This window comes from Drosophila suzukii, unplaced genomic scaffold (genome assembly GCF_043229965.1).
Source record: "Drosophila suzukii unplaced genomic scaffold, CBGP_Dsuzu_IsoJpt1.0 scf_7, whole genome shotgun sequence".
In the NCBI taxonomy this organism is placed as follows: Eukaryota; Metazoa; Arthropoda; class Insecta; order Diptera; family Drosophilidae; genus Drosophila; species Drosophila suzukii.
In genome coordinates, this window is record NW_027255939.1 from 381516 (window position 1) to 396342 (window position 14827).

Below are 14827 nucleotides of genomic sequence, written 5' to 3' on the forward strand. Positions count from 1 at the left end.
TGGATAGTCAAAGAGCAAAATACTCTAATTTATTAGAAAAAAACAGTCCTGCACACACACTAAAACGGGGGAACGATGATGATGACCACAATGTAGTAGTTAGTAGTAGTACATCTGCTGCTCTCCCTCTCCCTCTCCCTCCTGCTCCCCCTGCCCCCCCAGCACTCCCTCTCCCTCCTGCTCCCCCTGCCCCCCCAGCTCTCCCTGCTGCTGCTGCTGCTGCTGCTGCTGCTGTTGATGATGATGATGATGATTATGATTTAAAATTTAGTCTTTTTAAAAATCTCAAACGTAATGCTAACATTGAGAATTTATCTTTAGCAGCAGTCCAGCCTAATAACAAGAGATACAAATTACCTTTTAATCTGCTACAAAGAGATTCTATGCTTGAAAAAAGTCGTAAGGTCAATGGTCCCAAATTTAATAGATTTAAAAAAACAGCACAGACATCGTCATCGAACATTATAAATTTTATACCGAGATCATACACACACACACAAAAAAAACGAAGTGCTCACACAGAAAATTTACCTCTGCCTCAGTCTTCTTCTTCCTCTAATAAAAGATTAAAATTAATCGAAAAAAGAGATTCTATGCTTGAGAAAAGTTTTTTGATAAATGGACCCAGATATCCAAGATATAACAAGACAAAACAACAGCCACAATAACAACAACAACAACAACAACAGCAACAAAACAACAACAATGTGATCAAAAAGGAAAAACAAATTGCAATCAAGAGAAAAGTTTCGATCAAGAAATCACCGTTTTTGCATAATATTCAGCTCTTAAAAAGTCAAAAACAATTGGACATGTTGTATGGTCTGAATATAAAAGAAAATGGTGAATGGTATTTTGCCAATAGTAAATTGAAATATAATAATAATAACACAATTATTATTGATAAGGAAAAATGGAAATTGACTCCTGGTCTATTTCAATTGTTATTTCACACGAAGCCCGCGCATTATTCAAATCTGGACTTGAAAAATTATCGAGATATTCTCTTAAGAACAAACGCACACAAACGAAAATATCAGAATAGTTCACAAGTTAAGGGGTCTAAATCCTTTAAGTATCAGCATATTATAAAAAATCTATTCAAACCGAAAACACAACTTATTGGTAAAGGTTTGCTTACAACACAAACAGCAGCAGCAGCAGCAACAACAAAATCTTACTCCAAGGAGGATAGAGGATACAAGTATTGGGATGATCCGAATGAATTAATCGAGAGATTACGATTACTATTAGCATCCGAGAGTGCTGGAAATACCAATCACAAAAACGAAATCCTTTCTTATAAGGTTTCAAGAAAAGTCCTTTTCCCATCGCAATTGATTCCATATAGCGGTTATGACGTGTCGCTTCGGCTAATTGTTCTTTACCATTTTTGACAGCGTTTATTGCTTTAGCAACAGCAGATCCACCACTAGCAAGACCACCAACTGCACCAAGTGCAGTCAATATTGGTATCAACGGTAGGAATCCTCCAATTTTTGGTAATGGTATCACCCTCGGAATATTGGAGATATTATTCGCTAGACCTCGTCTTCGTCCTCGTTGTCCTCGTTGTCTTCGATGAAAACTAGGTGGGATTGATTGTTGAGATATCTGAATTGCTTCATCGATACTCGTAGGATTTCTTCGTTTCAAAATTCGCTTCGTTTGACTCACAATGCTTGCGAATGATTTTTTTCTTGTTTGTCGATGACGTCGACGTTGTTTTTTTTTATTACTAGCTGGTTTCCTCTTACGTTGACGTCGATGAGATTTGTTTTTAGACATACCTAGACCGAATTTAACTTTTGTTTTCATAGCGTTAGTCACAAACCAAGCAGCAGAACGTTCTTTTAGACCGCTATCTTTTGCTTTAAAACGTTCCCACGCTCTATCACCTAAAATATCATCGGCTTGATGACGATTTTTCAGGTCTTTGAATTGTGAATATGCAATATCGTGTTCTCGACACGCTGCATCTAGCGGATTAATCCCTTTGTCTCCACGTTTCAAACGCTCTGCAAGTTTTGTGCCTGGTCCACAAAATTGATATCCTGGCAAATGAAGTTCAATTGGTAGTTTGTTAATCAAGTTGTTAACGAGTCCACTACCAATTCGATACTGATATGAATTTAATTTATGTTTATAATTTATACGCATTATTGCATTTCCTTTTTTTTGTTTTTTGTTTATGACTATTCTGTTTCAATGACAATCGTACATTAAACAAAAACGAAATATATACTCAAATATTTATAGTATTTTCATTAGTAGTTGTAAAAATTTGTCCAATAAAACAACCACAACAACAACAGCAACAACAACAACAACAACAAAATGAGATTTATAAAACAAACCAGACAAATTAAAGTTCGAAATGTCGATCAAATTTGTGGTGAGGGGGATAGGAGTGGAAAAATTACACATAGCCCATTGTTACCGAATTCGATACGTGCTCTAATTGTGGGGCCATCTAATTGTGGAAAGACAAACGTAATGATAAGTTTGATCGAAAGTCCCAATGGACTTAAATTTCAAAATATATACATTTATTCAAAATCGTTGTATCAGCCAAAGTATCAATATTTAATGAAATTGATTAAACCAATTAGGGGATACACATTTTCACGTTTTCAGACAAGGAAAAAGTCGTCAGTCCAGAAAGGGCTAGACCACACTCAATAATGATATTTGATGACGTAATCTGTGATAAGCAAACAGCAATAAGAGATTATTTCTGTATGGGTCGCCACAAACACATAGACTCCTTCTATCTATGTCAAACTTATACAAAAATACCAAAACATTTAATACGTGACAACGCTAATTTGATTATAATTTTTAAACAAAATGAAATGAATATTAAACATATTTACAATGATCATGTTATAGGCGATATGACTTTTAAGCAATTTATAAAAATTTGTGAGGAATGCTGGAAGCAAAAATATGAATTCGTTCTCATAAGTAAAGATAATGATATTGATAAAGGACGATATAGAAAAGGATTCGATAGTTTTATACATCTTTAATCATCATCATCTCTCGATCAGCTCTGGATCAGCTCGGCATCAGCTTTGAATCAGCTTCGGATCAGCTTTGGATCAGCTTTTGGATCAGCTATATATATATATACATATATATATCATATATTTTACTAGTAAATAAATGGTTTTTAAACAAACAACAACAACAACAACCACAGCAGCAATGGTCAAATCAAAAAATAAGACTAAAGTGTTGGATGATCTGATTCAAACCAGATTGTTGTTGACACAGAAATTGAAGAGCATGAAGTCGAATGAAATGGATCGAATTAATATGCTGGAAAATACCTTTAAACCAATTACAAAACCTTTGAATGTGATTGCGGAAAATTTTCTAAAAAAGAACAAGAAGGCAAACAAATACAACAACAACAACAACAACAACAATAATAAGCGTGAACTGATAAAATATGATGATCATCAGCATCGAGGTCTTCAAGAAGGAGAACAACAGCAGCAGCAGCAACAACAACAACAACAAAAACAACAACAACGTGTTGAAATGCTTAAACACAAAAGACGATACTCTCCAAAGAGGGTTATGCGAAGAAGACTAGATAACACCGACAACACAAACAACGATTTGGAGATAAAAGTGAGAAAATTTAAATCCTATAATGCAAACAGAAGGAAAAGAAGACCTTATCAACGAAGAAACATCCAGCATGAGGATGCTGCTGCTGCTGCTGCTGCTGCTGCTGCTGCTGCTGCTGCTGCTGCTGCTAATGATGATGATGCTAATGTGTTTGATATGGAATTTAATCGTCCGCAAATAACGAGTTTTCCAATAACCAACAACAACAGCAACAACAACAACAACCCACCCGACTTGATAGATACTTCCAACGAAATCCTATCAGACTATACTTCATTTTTGGATAGTCAAAGAGCAAAATACTCTAATTTATTAGAAAAAAACAGTCCTGCACACACACTAAAACGGGGGAACGATGATGATGACCACAATGTAGTAGTTAGTAGTAGTACATCTGCTGCTCTCCCTCTCCCTCTCCCTCCTGCTCCCCCTGCCCCCCCCAGCTCTCCCTCTCCCTCCTGCTCCCCCTGCCCCCCCAGCTCTCCCTGCTGCTGCTGCTGCTGCTGCTGCTGCTGCTGCTGCTGTTGATGATGATGATGATGATTATGATTTAAAATTAAGTCTTTTTAAAAATCTCAAACGTAATGCTAACATTGAGAATTTATCTTTAGCAGCAGTCCAGCCTAATAACAAGAGATACAAATTACCTTTTAATCTGCTACAAAGAGATTCTATGCTTGAAAAAAGTCGTAAGGTCAATGGTCCCAAATTTAATAGATTTAAAAAAACAGCACAGACATCGTCATCGAACATTATAAGTTTTATACCGAGATCATACACACACACACAAAAAAAACGAAGTGCTCACACAGAAAATTTACCTCTGCCTCAGTCTTCTTCTTCCTCTAATAAAAGATTAAAATTAATCGAAAAAAGAGATTCTATGCTTGAGAAAAGTTTTTTGATAAATGGACCCAGATATCCAAGATATAACAAGACAAAACAACAGCCACAACAACAACAACAACAACAACAACAGCAACAAAACAACAACAATGTGATCAAAAAGGAAAAACAAATTGCAATCAAGAGAAAAGTTTCGATCAAGAAATCACCGTTTTTGCATAATATTCAGCTCTTAAAAAGTCAAAAACAATTGGACATGTTGTATGGTCTGAATATAAAAGAAAATGGTGAATGGTATTTTGCCAATAGTAAATTGAAATATAATAATAATAACACAATTATTATTGATAAGGAAAAATGGAAATTGACTCCTGGTCTATTTCAATTGTTATTTCACACGAAGCCCGCGCATTATTCAAATCTGGACTTGAAAAATTATCGAGATATTCTCTTAAGAACAAACGCACACAAACGAAAATATCAGAATAGTTCACAAGTTAAGGGGTCTAAATCCTTTAAGTATCAGCATATTATAAAAAATCTATTCAAACCGAAAACACAACTTATTGGTAAAGGTTTGCTTACAACACAAACAGCAGCAGCAGCAACAACAAAATCTTACTCCAAGGAGGATAGAGGATACAAGTATTGGGATGATCCGAATGAATTAATCGAGAGATTACGATTACTATTAGCATCCGAGAGTGCTGGAAATACCAATCACAAAATCGAAATTATATCCATTATTGAAGAGCTTAGAGAGGCAAATATAATAAAATGAATCAGATTAATAAATTTGGTGAAAGCTTGTCGTCCGGAGGAGTAGGAGGAGGAGGAGGAGTAGGAGGAGGAGGAGGAGTAGGAGGAGCAAGTCTAAAAAAATATATTTTAAATCGACAAGAGAAAACGGATATTGATTTAAACAGCTTGAGACAGAGCATAAATATTTTAAAAAGCAAAATAATTACATTGGAAACAAACCTTCAATCAGAGGTCAGTGAAAGTGCGAATCTTATAAAATTAGCTCTAGAGGACTACTCTCAAGATATTTATACTAAGTATATAGAGCGATTAGAAGAAAATATTCAACGACTTGAGGACGTTCTCTTTAAATTACTCTCTACACAGCTACCTACGGATGAGGTGAAAAAAATTAAAGTACAGTTCCCCATTGTTGTTAAATATATTGACAATAAAATAAAACAAAATGAGTGACAACAACAACAATAACTTGAATGCGGATAAAAGACAACTCACCGAAGAGTTGCATAGACAAGGACGAAAAAATTTTATCAGACGACGTGTGATAATGAAGGGGATAGATGATTTATGGCAAGCCGATTTAGTTGAAATGATACCCTATCAGTTATATAATAAGGGATATCGTTATCTTTTAACTGTTATTGACACGTTTTCGAAGCAAGCATGGGCTGTTGCTATTAAAAACAAAACAGGAGACAGCGTCACAAAGAGTATGAAAAGCATTTTCGATGATGCACAAAGAAAACCGAAAAACTTACAAACAGATGATGGTAAAGAATTTTTCAATAAGACATTTCAAAATCTGATGAAATTAAATCATATTAATCATTATTCAACGTATAGTATTTTAAAAGCCAGCATCGTTGAACGATTTAATAGAACCATCAAAAATATGATGTGGAAAGAGTTCAGCTATCAAGGTAGCTACAAATGGATTAATATGTATAAGGCATTGATTGCTAAATATAATAACGTCAGTTCAATTTCGACAGTCGATACGAACGGTTGTGCTTTTCTTGTGATAGATCAAGTAAAAACCTTCAAGTACCCGAAGTGAACCCACTCGTAAATCTATTAATAGATCGCTTATCTTATCGAAAGACAATCCGACACACGCTCGTCAATCAAAAAGTGCAGCTTAAGTCGCCAAAAAACTCAAAATGCTCGACCCCCCCTGGAAGAGGCCCCCCGCACCCGACGGGAAGTACCTCGTTATCACCAGATCGGACAGCGAAACATTTAGCAACACCTCACCGTTTTTGATCAAGAAGACTATTGACTCTGCCGTAGGTGGAGAAGTCGCAGAATGCAAGAAAACTAGAGACGGAAACCTTCTGATCAAAACGAAGAACAATCTACAAGCGGAAAAACTCATGAAACTTACCACAATGCCTGGCAACATCCCAATTCAAGTGTCAGAACACAGATCACTTAATTCCTGCAAAGGAGTTATATACTGCAACGACTTGAGAGGCATCGAAGAGGCTGAAATATTAGAGAACTTAAAGTCCCAAAAAGTAATTGAAGTCCACAAAATTACAAAAAGGGCCAGCTTTGGTGTAACCAGCGAAACGGGCCTCATAATACTTACATACTCACTGCTCACCCTACCAGAAACCATTAACATCGGCTATGAGAAAATAAACGTTCGACCATACATCCCTCAGCCAATGCGTTGCATGAACTGTATGCGTATTGGACACATTGCAAAGTTCTGCAAAAGAGAAGGATCATGCCTTAAGTGCAGCCGCAAAATCCATACCGACGCTATGACAGGAGAAGAATGCCAAGAAACCCCATGCTGTATAAATTGCATGGAGAATAAATACCCTAACACCAATCACATTCCAAGGGACAGGAAATGTCCAGTCTTTATAACTCATCAGGAAGTACAAGCGATAAAAACGTTACAAAAAGTTGACAACCGAAAAGCATGGTCCATCTACAAGCAGAGACATCAGCACGACGGCTCTTTGTATTCAACAGTTGCCAAATCTACACAAATCCAAGCAAATCAAGAACAAAAAGTACAACAGAATTTAACCGAACCTTCACCATCAACAACCCTGGAGCAACCATCAACAAGCAACCAACGGAAAATTATCACATACGACGACGACGACGAAATGTCCACCAGCTCTATCAGTTCGGAAAAAAATCCCAATGATAAGTCGAATCCTAATTGCCTAGTTTACCCAAAAAACTTAACCAAAAGAGAAAAAAGAATACTAAAAAACGACGGCTCAAAAAGCCCAATACAAACCCGATCTAAAGTTAAGAAAATCTAAGTTAAGAATACAACTAACCTAGCCTCTTAAATTCTATTTATCACTTTACAATGGCCTTTAACATACTACAATGGAATATGAACGGATACACTAACAACTATAACGAACTCTTAATCTTAATAAAACAATACAACCCGAAAATTATCTCTATACAAGAAACCCATATAACACCTTACCAAAACATCCCTACCCCAGTAAACTTTGAAATTTACCACACATTATCCATTGTAGCCAAAGGCGGAGTCGCCTTACTAATCCACAAATCACTGCAACACACACAAATCCCTACAGGGCGTATATTCGATGCCATTGCTCTTGAAGTTCATTCAGCCAAAAAATTTATTATATTCGCTGCGTACATTCCCCCAAATCAAAAGTTCACTCAAACTGACTTGGAAACAATGTTTCCAAACAATAATACACCATCCATAATCACAGGCGACTTCAACAGTTGGAATAGCTTGTGGGGATCGCCCAAGAATAATAAAAAAGGAAACACGCTAGGAAAATTCATACACAACAGCAATTATATAATCCTAAACAATGGCAAACCCACACATTTCTCCACACATAGCTCATACACGCACGTTGACTTAACTCTTTGCTCTACAGATCTTAAAATCCACTCTACCTTCAAAATTAGCGATACACTCCAAGGAAGTGATCACTTCCCCATTATTATACAAATGTTTCCCTTTCAGAATAAAAAAACAAATAGGTACCTACCCAGATTCATTATGAACCTAGCAGATTGGGATAAATACGAAACACTCACGAACAAATTAAACACTAGTTTACCAATAGCATCCAACACCAACAAAGAAGCTAGTAACATAAATAAAATAATTTTACAGAGTGCATACAAAAGCATCCCCCAAACCAAGGCCCCTAAACAACAATACAACGTACCATGGTGGAACAGAAAATTAGAATCCTTAAAAAACAAAAAAAACACAGCTTGGAGAACATTTAACAGAAATATGAGCTCGCAAAATCTTATAAACTTTAAACAAATTAACGCGCTGTACAGAAGGGAAATTAGAGCTTGTAAAAAAGAAAGCATACAAATTTTAACATCTAGCATCAGCCCAGACACTAAATGTGAAACTATCTGGAATAAAATACGCACTTTCTGTGGCTTACATAAGGCAACCTCAATTCATTGTATCAAGGACCACAACGCAAATCACACCTTTACAGATCAGGGGGATATAACCAACGCATTTTCCAAGCATTGGTCTCTCCATTCAGATGACAGCAATTTCTCGACTCTTTTTCTACAAGCTAAAAACGATATATTTACCAACTGGACCCATGACCTACCGCACAAAAACGCAGAATTCATGGAACAAAACATAAACTTCATTGAATTTTCTGCAGCCTTAAATAGTCTTAAGGGAAACACACCAGGATACGACAAAATCAATTACTCAATGATTAGGCACGCCTCAAAACCTTTAAAAAATAGAATAATAGTCTTATTCAACAGCATTTTAAGATCAAACATTCCGCAAACATACAAAGTCAGCACAATAATACCAATCCACAAGCCAGGAAAAGACAAAACATTAATCGAATCCTACCGCCCTATATCGCTCAATCCCTGCATATCTAAAATATTAGATAAAATCATCTCCAAAAGACTATGGTGGTTTGTTACAACAAACAAATTACTTAATAGTCACCAACTTGGCTTTAGGAAAGGGAAATCGGTTACAGACTGTCTACTGTTTGTAGACGCTTTGGTCAGCCGAGCCCTATCAGAAAAACGACACGCATCCATAATTTCATTAGATTTTGAAAAGGCATTCGAAAAAATAGGATTGCACACTATAATAGGACAATTGAAGGATTGGGGTTGCGGTCAAACGACCCTAAACTATGTAAGGAATTTTATGACGAACAGGAAAATCCGAGTACGCACGAACCAGACACACTCATCGATACAAAATCTTCACAACGGCATTCCCCAAGAATCCCCACTATCTGTAATTTTATTCCTTATAGCTTTCAACAGCCTGGCAGACATAATAGAAAAACACAGAGATCTCAAATTCACTGCCTATGCAGATGACTTTAACATTATAATTGACCTAAAAAAAAGCAAATCTGTAAGACCCAACTTAGACGCCCTGTTCTCTGAAATAAGCAAATGGTGCTCAATCTCTGGAGCATCATTGTCCCTAAATAAATGCAACCACTTACATATATGTAGGAAAACAAACTGCCGATGCGAAATAGAAACAAGCTTATGTCCGATAAAAACATCTAAAGAAACAACTATTTTAGGACTAACCTTAAACTCAAAGTACAGATGGAACTCTCACATTAACAGATTAAAAAAATCACTGGCCAAGCCGTTAAACATTATCAAATGTCTATCAAGCTACAAATACAACAGTCACCCACACACACTAGTCCAAATAGCAAAAAGTCTTTTGATATCAAATCCCCGCCCCAAAATCTACGTTAAGGCCAATTAGAACATACATTAACTCAGCTCTCCGCTCAGCGTTAGGAGCATTCCCTTCCACTCCAACCCACAACCTCTATCTTGAAGCGAATGTATGCCCCTTAGAAACAAAACTCCTGTTCATGAAAGCCAAACTTTGGAATACAATAGTACACTCCCAGGACACCCCCCTTTATCCCATAGTAAACAAAATTATAAACAAACAGAATAAAAAATACAAAAACTCAGTACTCCAAGAATGTATCGACATCTGCACCAATCTAGGACTGACAATTACCCCAGTTAAAAAACTACCTAAGTCCAACCCCCCATGGCACATAAAACCTGAGTCATTAGACACACACCTTAACAAAAAAAGAAAAGCAAGTACCCCAAAAGAAATATTTTTAAAAGAATTTTTAGAAACTAAACACAAATTAAAAAACTATACCCTTATATACACGGACGGATCTCTATCCAAAGAAATAATTGGCTATGCAATAACAACAGAAAGCTCAACTATTAAACTAGGAGTGCTCCCTGAGTACTCTTCAGTGTACGCAGCAGAAGCTACAGCAATCCTTGACGCAATCGAAATAAGTCTAAAAACTAGAGGGAAAACATGCATTTGTACTGATTCCCTGTCAGTAGTGGAAGGTATAAAAAACATAGAAAACTCGACATATCTTATCTCCAAAATTCGAAGTCTTATAATTAACAACTTCCCAAAAATAAAACTTCTTTGGGTGCCAAGCCATATGGGTATAGCTGGTAATGAATTCGCCGATGAAGCTGCTAAAGCAGCTACAATTTCCCCCTTAATAGCGTCAGCAAACATAAATAAATTTGATAGGAATAGATACTTAAAATCAACACTGCTTAATTATGTTCCACAACTGATTAATAAAACCTCCACTTGGTACCAAACAACGAATGTCAGCCATCTTAACATTGCCCACTACACAAAAAACCCGGTCTTTTCTAAACTATCCAGAAATGAACAAACCAAGCTTATTCGGTTACGCCTTGGACACACTAGACTGACCCATGCAAACAGATTCGTTCAACCTCCATCAAACCAATGCAAATTTTGCAATAGCACGGACACATCGATTATACACATCTTGAACGAATGCCCATCCTTCCACAATATTAGACCCAAAACCCCAAACTCCGATCTCATCCCTTTCTTAACTAATCCAAAACCTGAAAACATAATTATCCTTCTTAAATTTCTAAAAAAAGCCAACATCATGAACGAATTATAAGGCTACAATAAGAGAATTTAAAGCTACTTTCTAATATCATGTATTAAAACTAAGATCTCTATGTTTCCTAATTAAGTGTTATTTGTTAATCGTAAGCTAAATGTTAAGTGTTAAATCTTATAAAATTAATAAGAAATAGAAGAATATATAATCAGCCGAAAGCCTTAGCAGCTATGGCTGTCATCCCTCCCTGTAGCTTAATTTTTATAAGTAAGCCTACAGTGTACAATAAATAAATAAATAAATAAATAAATATAATAACACATACCATAAAACAATTCTGATGGCGCCAAACGATGTAAGTTTTCTAAATGAAGAATTACTCCTCCAAACCGTTTACAATCATCTGAAAATCACTCATAAACCAAAATTCAAAGTTGACGATTATGTGCGAATAAGTAAATATAAACATGTGTTCGAAAAAGGTTATACTCCAAACTGGACAACTGAGATATTCCAAATCAAACGGATACAAAATACCAATCCCATTACGTATATATTGAAAGATTATCAGGGAAATGATATTAAGGGAGGATTTTACGAATATGAGCTGATGAAAACTAAATTTCCCGATACATATCTAGTGGAGAAGGTTATTAGACGTCGAAATGGTAGAGCATTCGTTAAATGGTTAGGATTCTCATCAGAGCATAATTCCTGGATTGATTTGTAAACACACACACACACACACACACACGCACACACACACGCAGCATACTATATATGTGTATGTGTAAAGCCTATAAACATTTCATTCCCTCCCGAACCGTTAAGATGTCGATAACATTAACACTAACAGGCAATACGTCAGTACTTGTTGCAGATTATTTTCCTCCAATTGAACTTGAACAGAACTATCAGTGTGCGTTAATCAGTCTGGACACTTATAATTCGATTCCAAACGTTGACGTAGACAATAATTTATTTCATATTGGTAAACATTTGATAAAAATCCCCGTAGGTTCCTATGAAATCAGCGATATTAATGATCTATTGACACGAAAATATAGAAAGTTAACACAGAATGAGAGCGACGGAAGTCCCAAATTCTATCTAGTTCCAAACTATAACACTTTGCAATCAGAAATTTTCTCTGCAACTGATGAAATATATTTCAATAAGGAAAAGTCAATCGGCTCTTTATTGGGATTCACTTCGAATATATTAAGCCCTAATATATTACATACTTCTGATAAGGCAATTGATATCACAAAAATTAATACCATTTGTGTACAATGCAATATTATAAATGGTACATATATAAACAACGAAACAACACACACACTACATCAGTTTGCGCTTGTCGTTAGTCCTGGATATAAAATAACTGAGGTACCACAAAATGTTATATATCTACCAGTAAACACAAACGAAATACATTCGATAACTTTAAAAATCTGTGATCAAGACGGTAATCTGATTAATTTTCGCGGTGAAAGAATTACAATAAGATTACATTTAAAACCAATATAAAAAAATGATTATATACAACAACAACAACAACAACAACAACAACGTCTATAAAAAGGCATTATCACTCAATTCTCCCTCACTCGCTTCACCAACGCTGACCAGATTAGCTAATCGACAACAACAACGACGGCGACGACAACAAAAACAAATCCCATTAACGGAGTGCAATAAAAAATTTTTATTGAGTTTAGGATTCAAATTAAAAAAAAAAATGTCACATATAATTAACGTGCTCGAGAAACCGACTATTGATAATTCAATAATAAAGAAAGATTATAATAGTTATTCACCCTATTTGCGATCGTATGAGAACAATGACGAAATTCGGATTGCCATACAAAATCAAGATTTGTATGTGTTGCCGAGCGAAAGTTTTCTTCACATTCAAGGGCATATCACAAAAGTTGATGATCAAATCGAAACCACAATAGCTTTATTGAATAATTGCATGGCGTATCTATTTAGTGAAATACGATATGAATTGAATGGTATTGAAATTGATCGAACACGACATTTGGGTGTAACAAGCGATTTAAAAAATTATTTATCAATTAAACGAAATCAAGAACACTTGCTCGAAAATTGTGGATGGTCCATCACAGACAATTTAAAACTTGAAAGAGGAAACTTTAATTTTTGCGTGCCGTTGAATCTGTTACTTGGATTTGCTGAGGACTACAATAAAATACTGCTGAATGGGAAACACGAGCTAGTTCTATTAAGAGGAAAAGATAACGATGATGTTTATAAGAGCACTGCTGTAGCTTTAACAATGAGTCAATTGAAAATGACGATTTCGAGCATTGTTTGGAAAATGCCCCATGTACAATTGTCTGATGCTTATAAATTGTACATGTTTAATGTGATAAACAAACAAACGCCATTATTGATTCCCTTCAGGAGTTGGGATATATACTATAACCCAGTAGTTCCACAGACAACTACATTTATTTGGAGTGTTAAATTAGCTGCTGAAACTGAACGCCCTCGCTATGTTATTATCGCATTTAAAAACAATAAGAAGTATGTTCATTGTGATTTAGTCGATGTGAAAGTATATCTCAATTCTGAAGTATATCCGTATGACGGATTAAATCAAAATTTTTCTTATAATAGATATGCACTATTATACGATATGTATATCAATTTTCAAAAAAGTTACTACGGCTGTGAGTCACAACCGTTATGATCGCTAGAGACTTATAAAAATAAGGCTCCCATTATTGTCTTAGATGTAACGCATCAAAATGAAGCAGTAAAAAGTGGACCCATTGATATACGAATTGAGATTAAAACACAAAGTAATATCCCTTCAAAAACATCTGCATACTGTCTCATAATTCATGATAAATTATTCGAATATACACCGCTATCAAACGAGGTTAGAAAAATATTATAAATATATATATATATACAATGTACGTATATGTGAATATTTTTTCTATTGCGTTCTCTGTGAGAATGCAAGCAAGCAAGCAAGCATTAGTAGCAAGTCGAACTGCAAGCTAGAAACTACAATCAAAACGAGAATAAAAACCAAATAAAAAAAATATAAAAAATAAAAATAAAAATGTTGCGAATAATAATCATTGTAATTATTTTACTATTCGGTTGCAATTTCGGGGAGGGAAACTGTAATCCTATTCCGAATCCTGAATTTGCTTCTATTCTGAATATCACCAATAGTATCAATACAAATACAAAAAGTGTAGAATTTAATATAACATTATCGAACAACGAGGTGTTAAAAGTAAACCTCTCATTAGAATTTATGAGACAACCATCATCAACACCACCACCACCACCACCACCACCAACCACAACAATAAAACCCAGTGAGTGGGTGGAATTGATAACTGAATCGTCAACACCACCAACATCAACAGCTAACGATGAGGACAATGCCGAGGATAATATTAAAGTTACGGTTGATCAAGTAATCGAATTGTTTCAAGCAAACCTAATAGAAAAGGAGAAAAATATTGGAGGAATACTGAATGCAACAATACCATTCTATAGGCACTTTAATCTCCAATATAAAGAGTCGGCTATATCAATTCGTTGTTTGTATAAAAGCAATTATGAGAAGAGAACAC

The 14827-nt window shown here is 35.4% G+C and overlaps 2 protein-coding genes across 12 annotated transcripts in view; one reads left to right on the forward strand and one right to left on the reverse strand.

Moving 5' to 3' along the window:
* LOC108013786 (uncharacterized) overlaps positions 1-14827 on the reverse strand; it is a 477552-nt gene that overhangs the window by 271618 nt on the left and 191107 nt on the right. The gene's annotated exons all lie outside the window — the stretch shown is intronic.
* On the forward strand, positions 12319-14107 carry LOC139355075 (uncharacterized). Its single transcript, XM_070999380.1, has one exon. The coding sequence runs from the start codon at positions 12736-12738 to the stop codon at positions 13918-13920; it is 1185 nt and encodes a 394-aa protein (XP_070855481.1). The 5' UTR covers positions 12319-12735; the 3' UTR covers positions 13921-14107.

Excerpts from the sequence above, each read along its gene's own strand:
- LOC139355075 (XM_070999380.1), top strand. The coding sequence starts at position 12,736 with ATGATTATATACAACAACAACAACAACAACAACAACAACGTCTATAAA.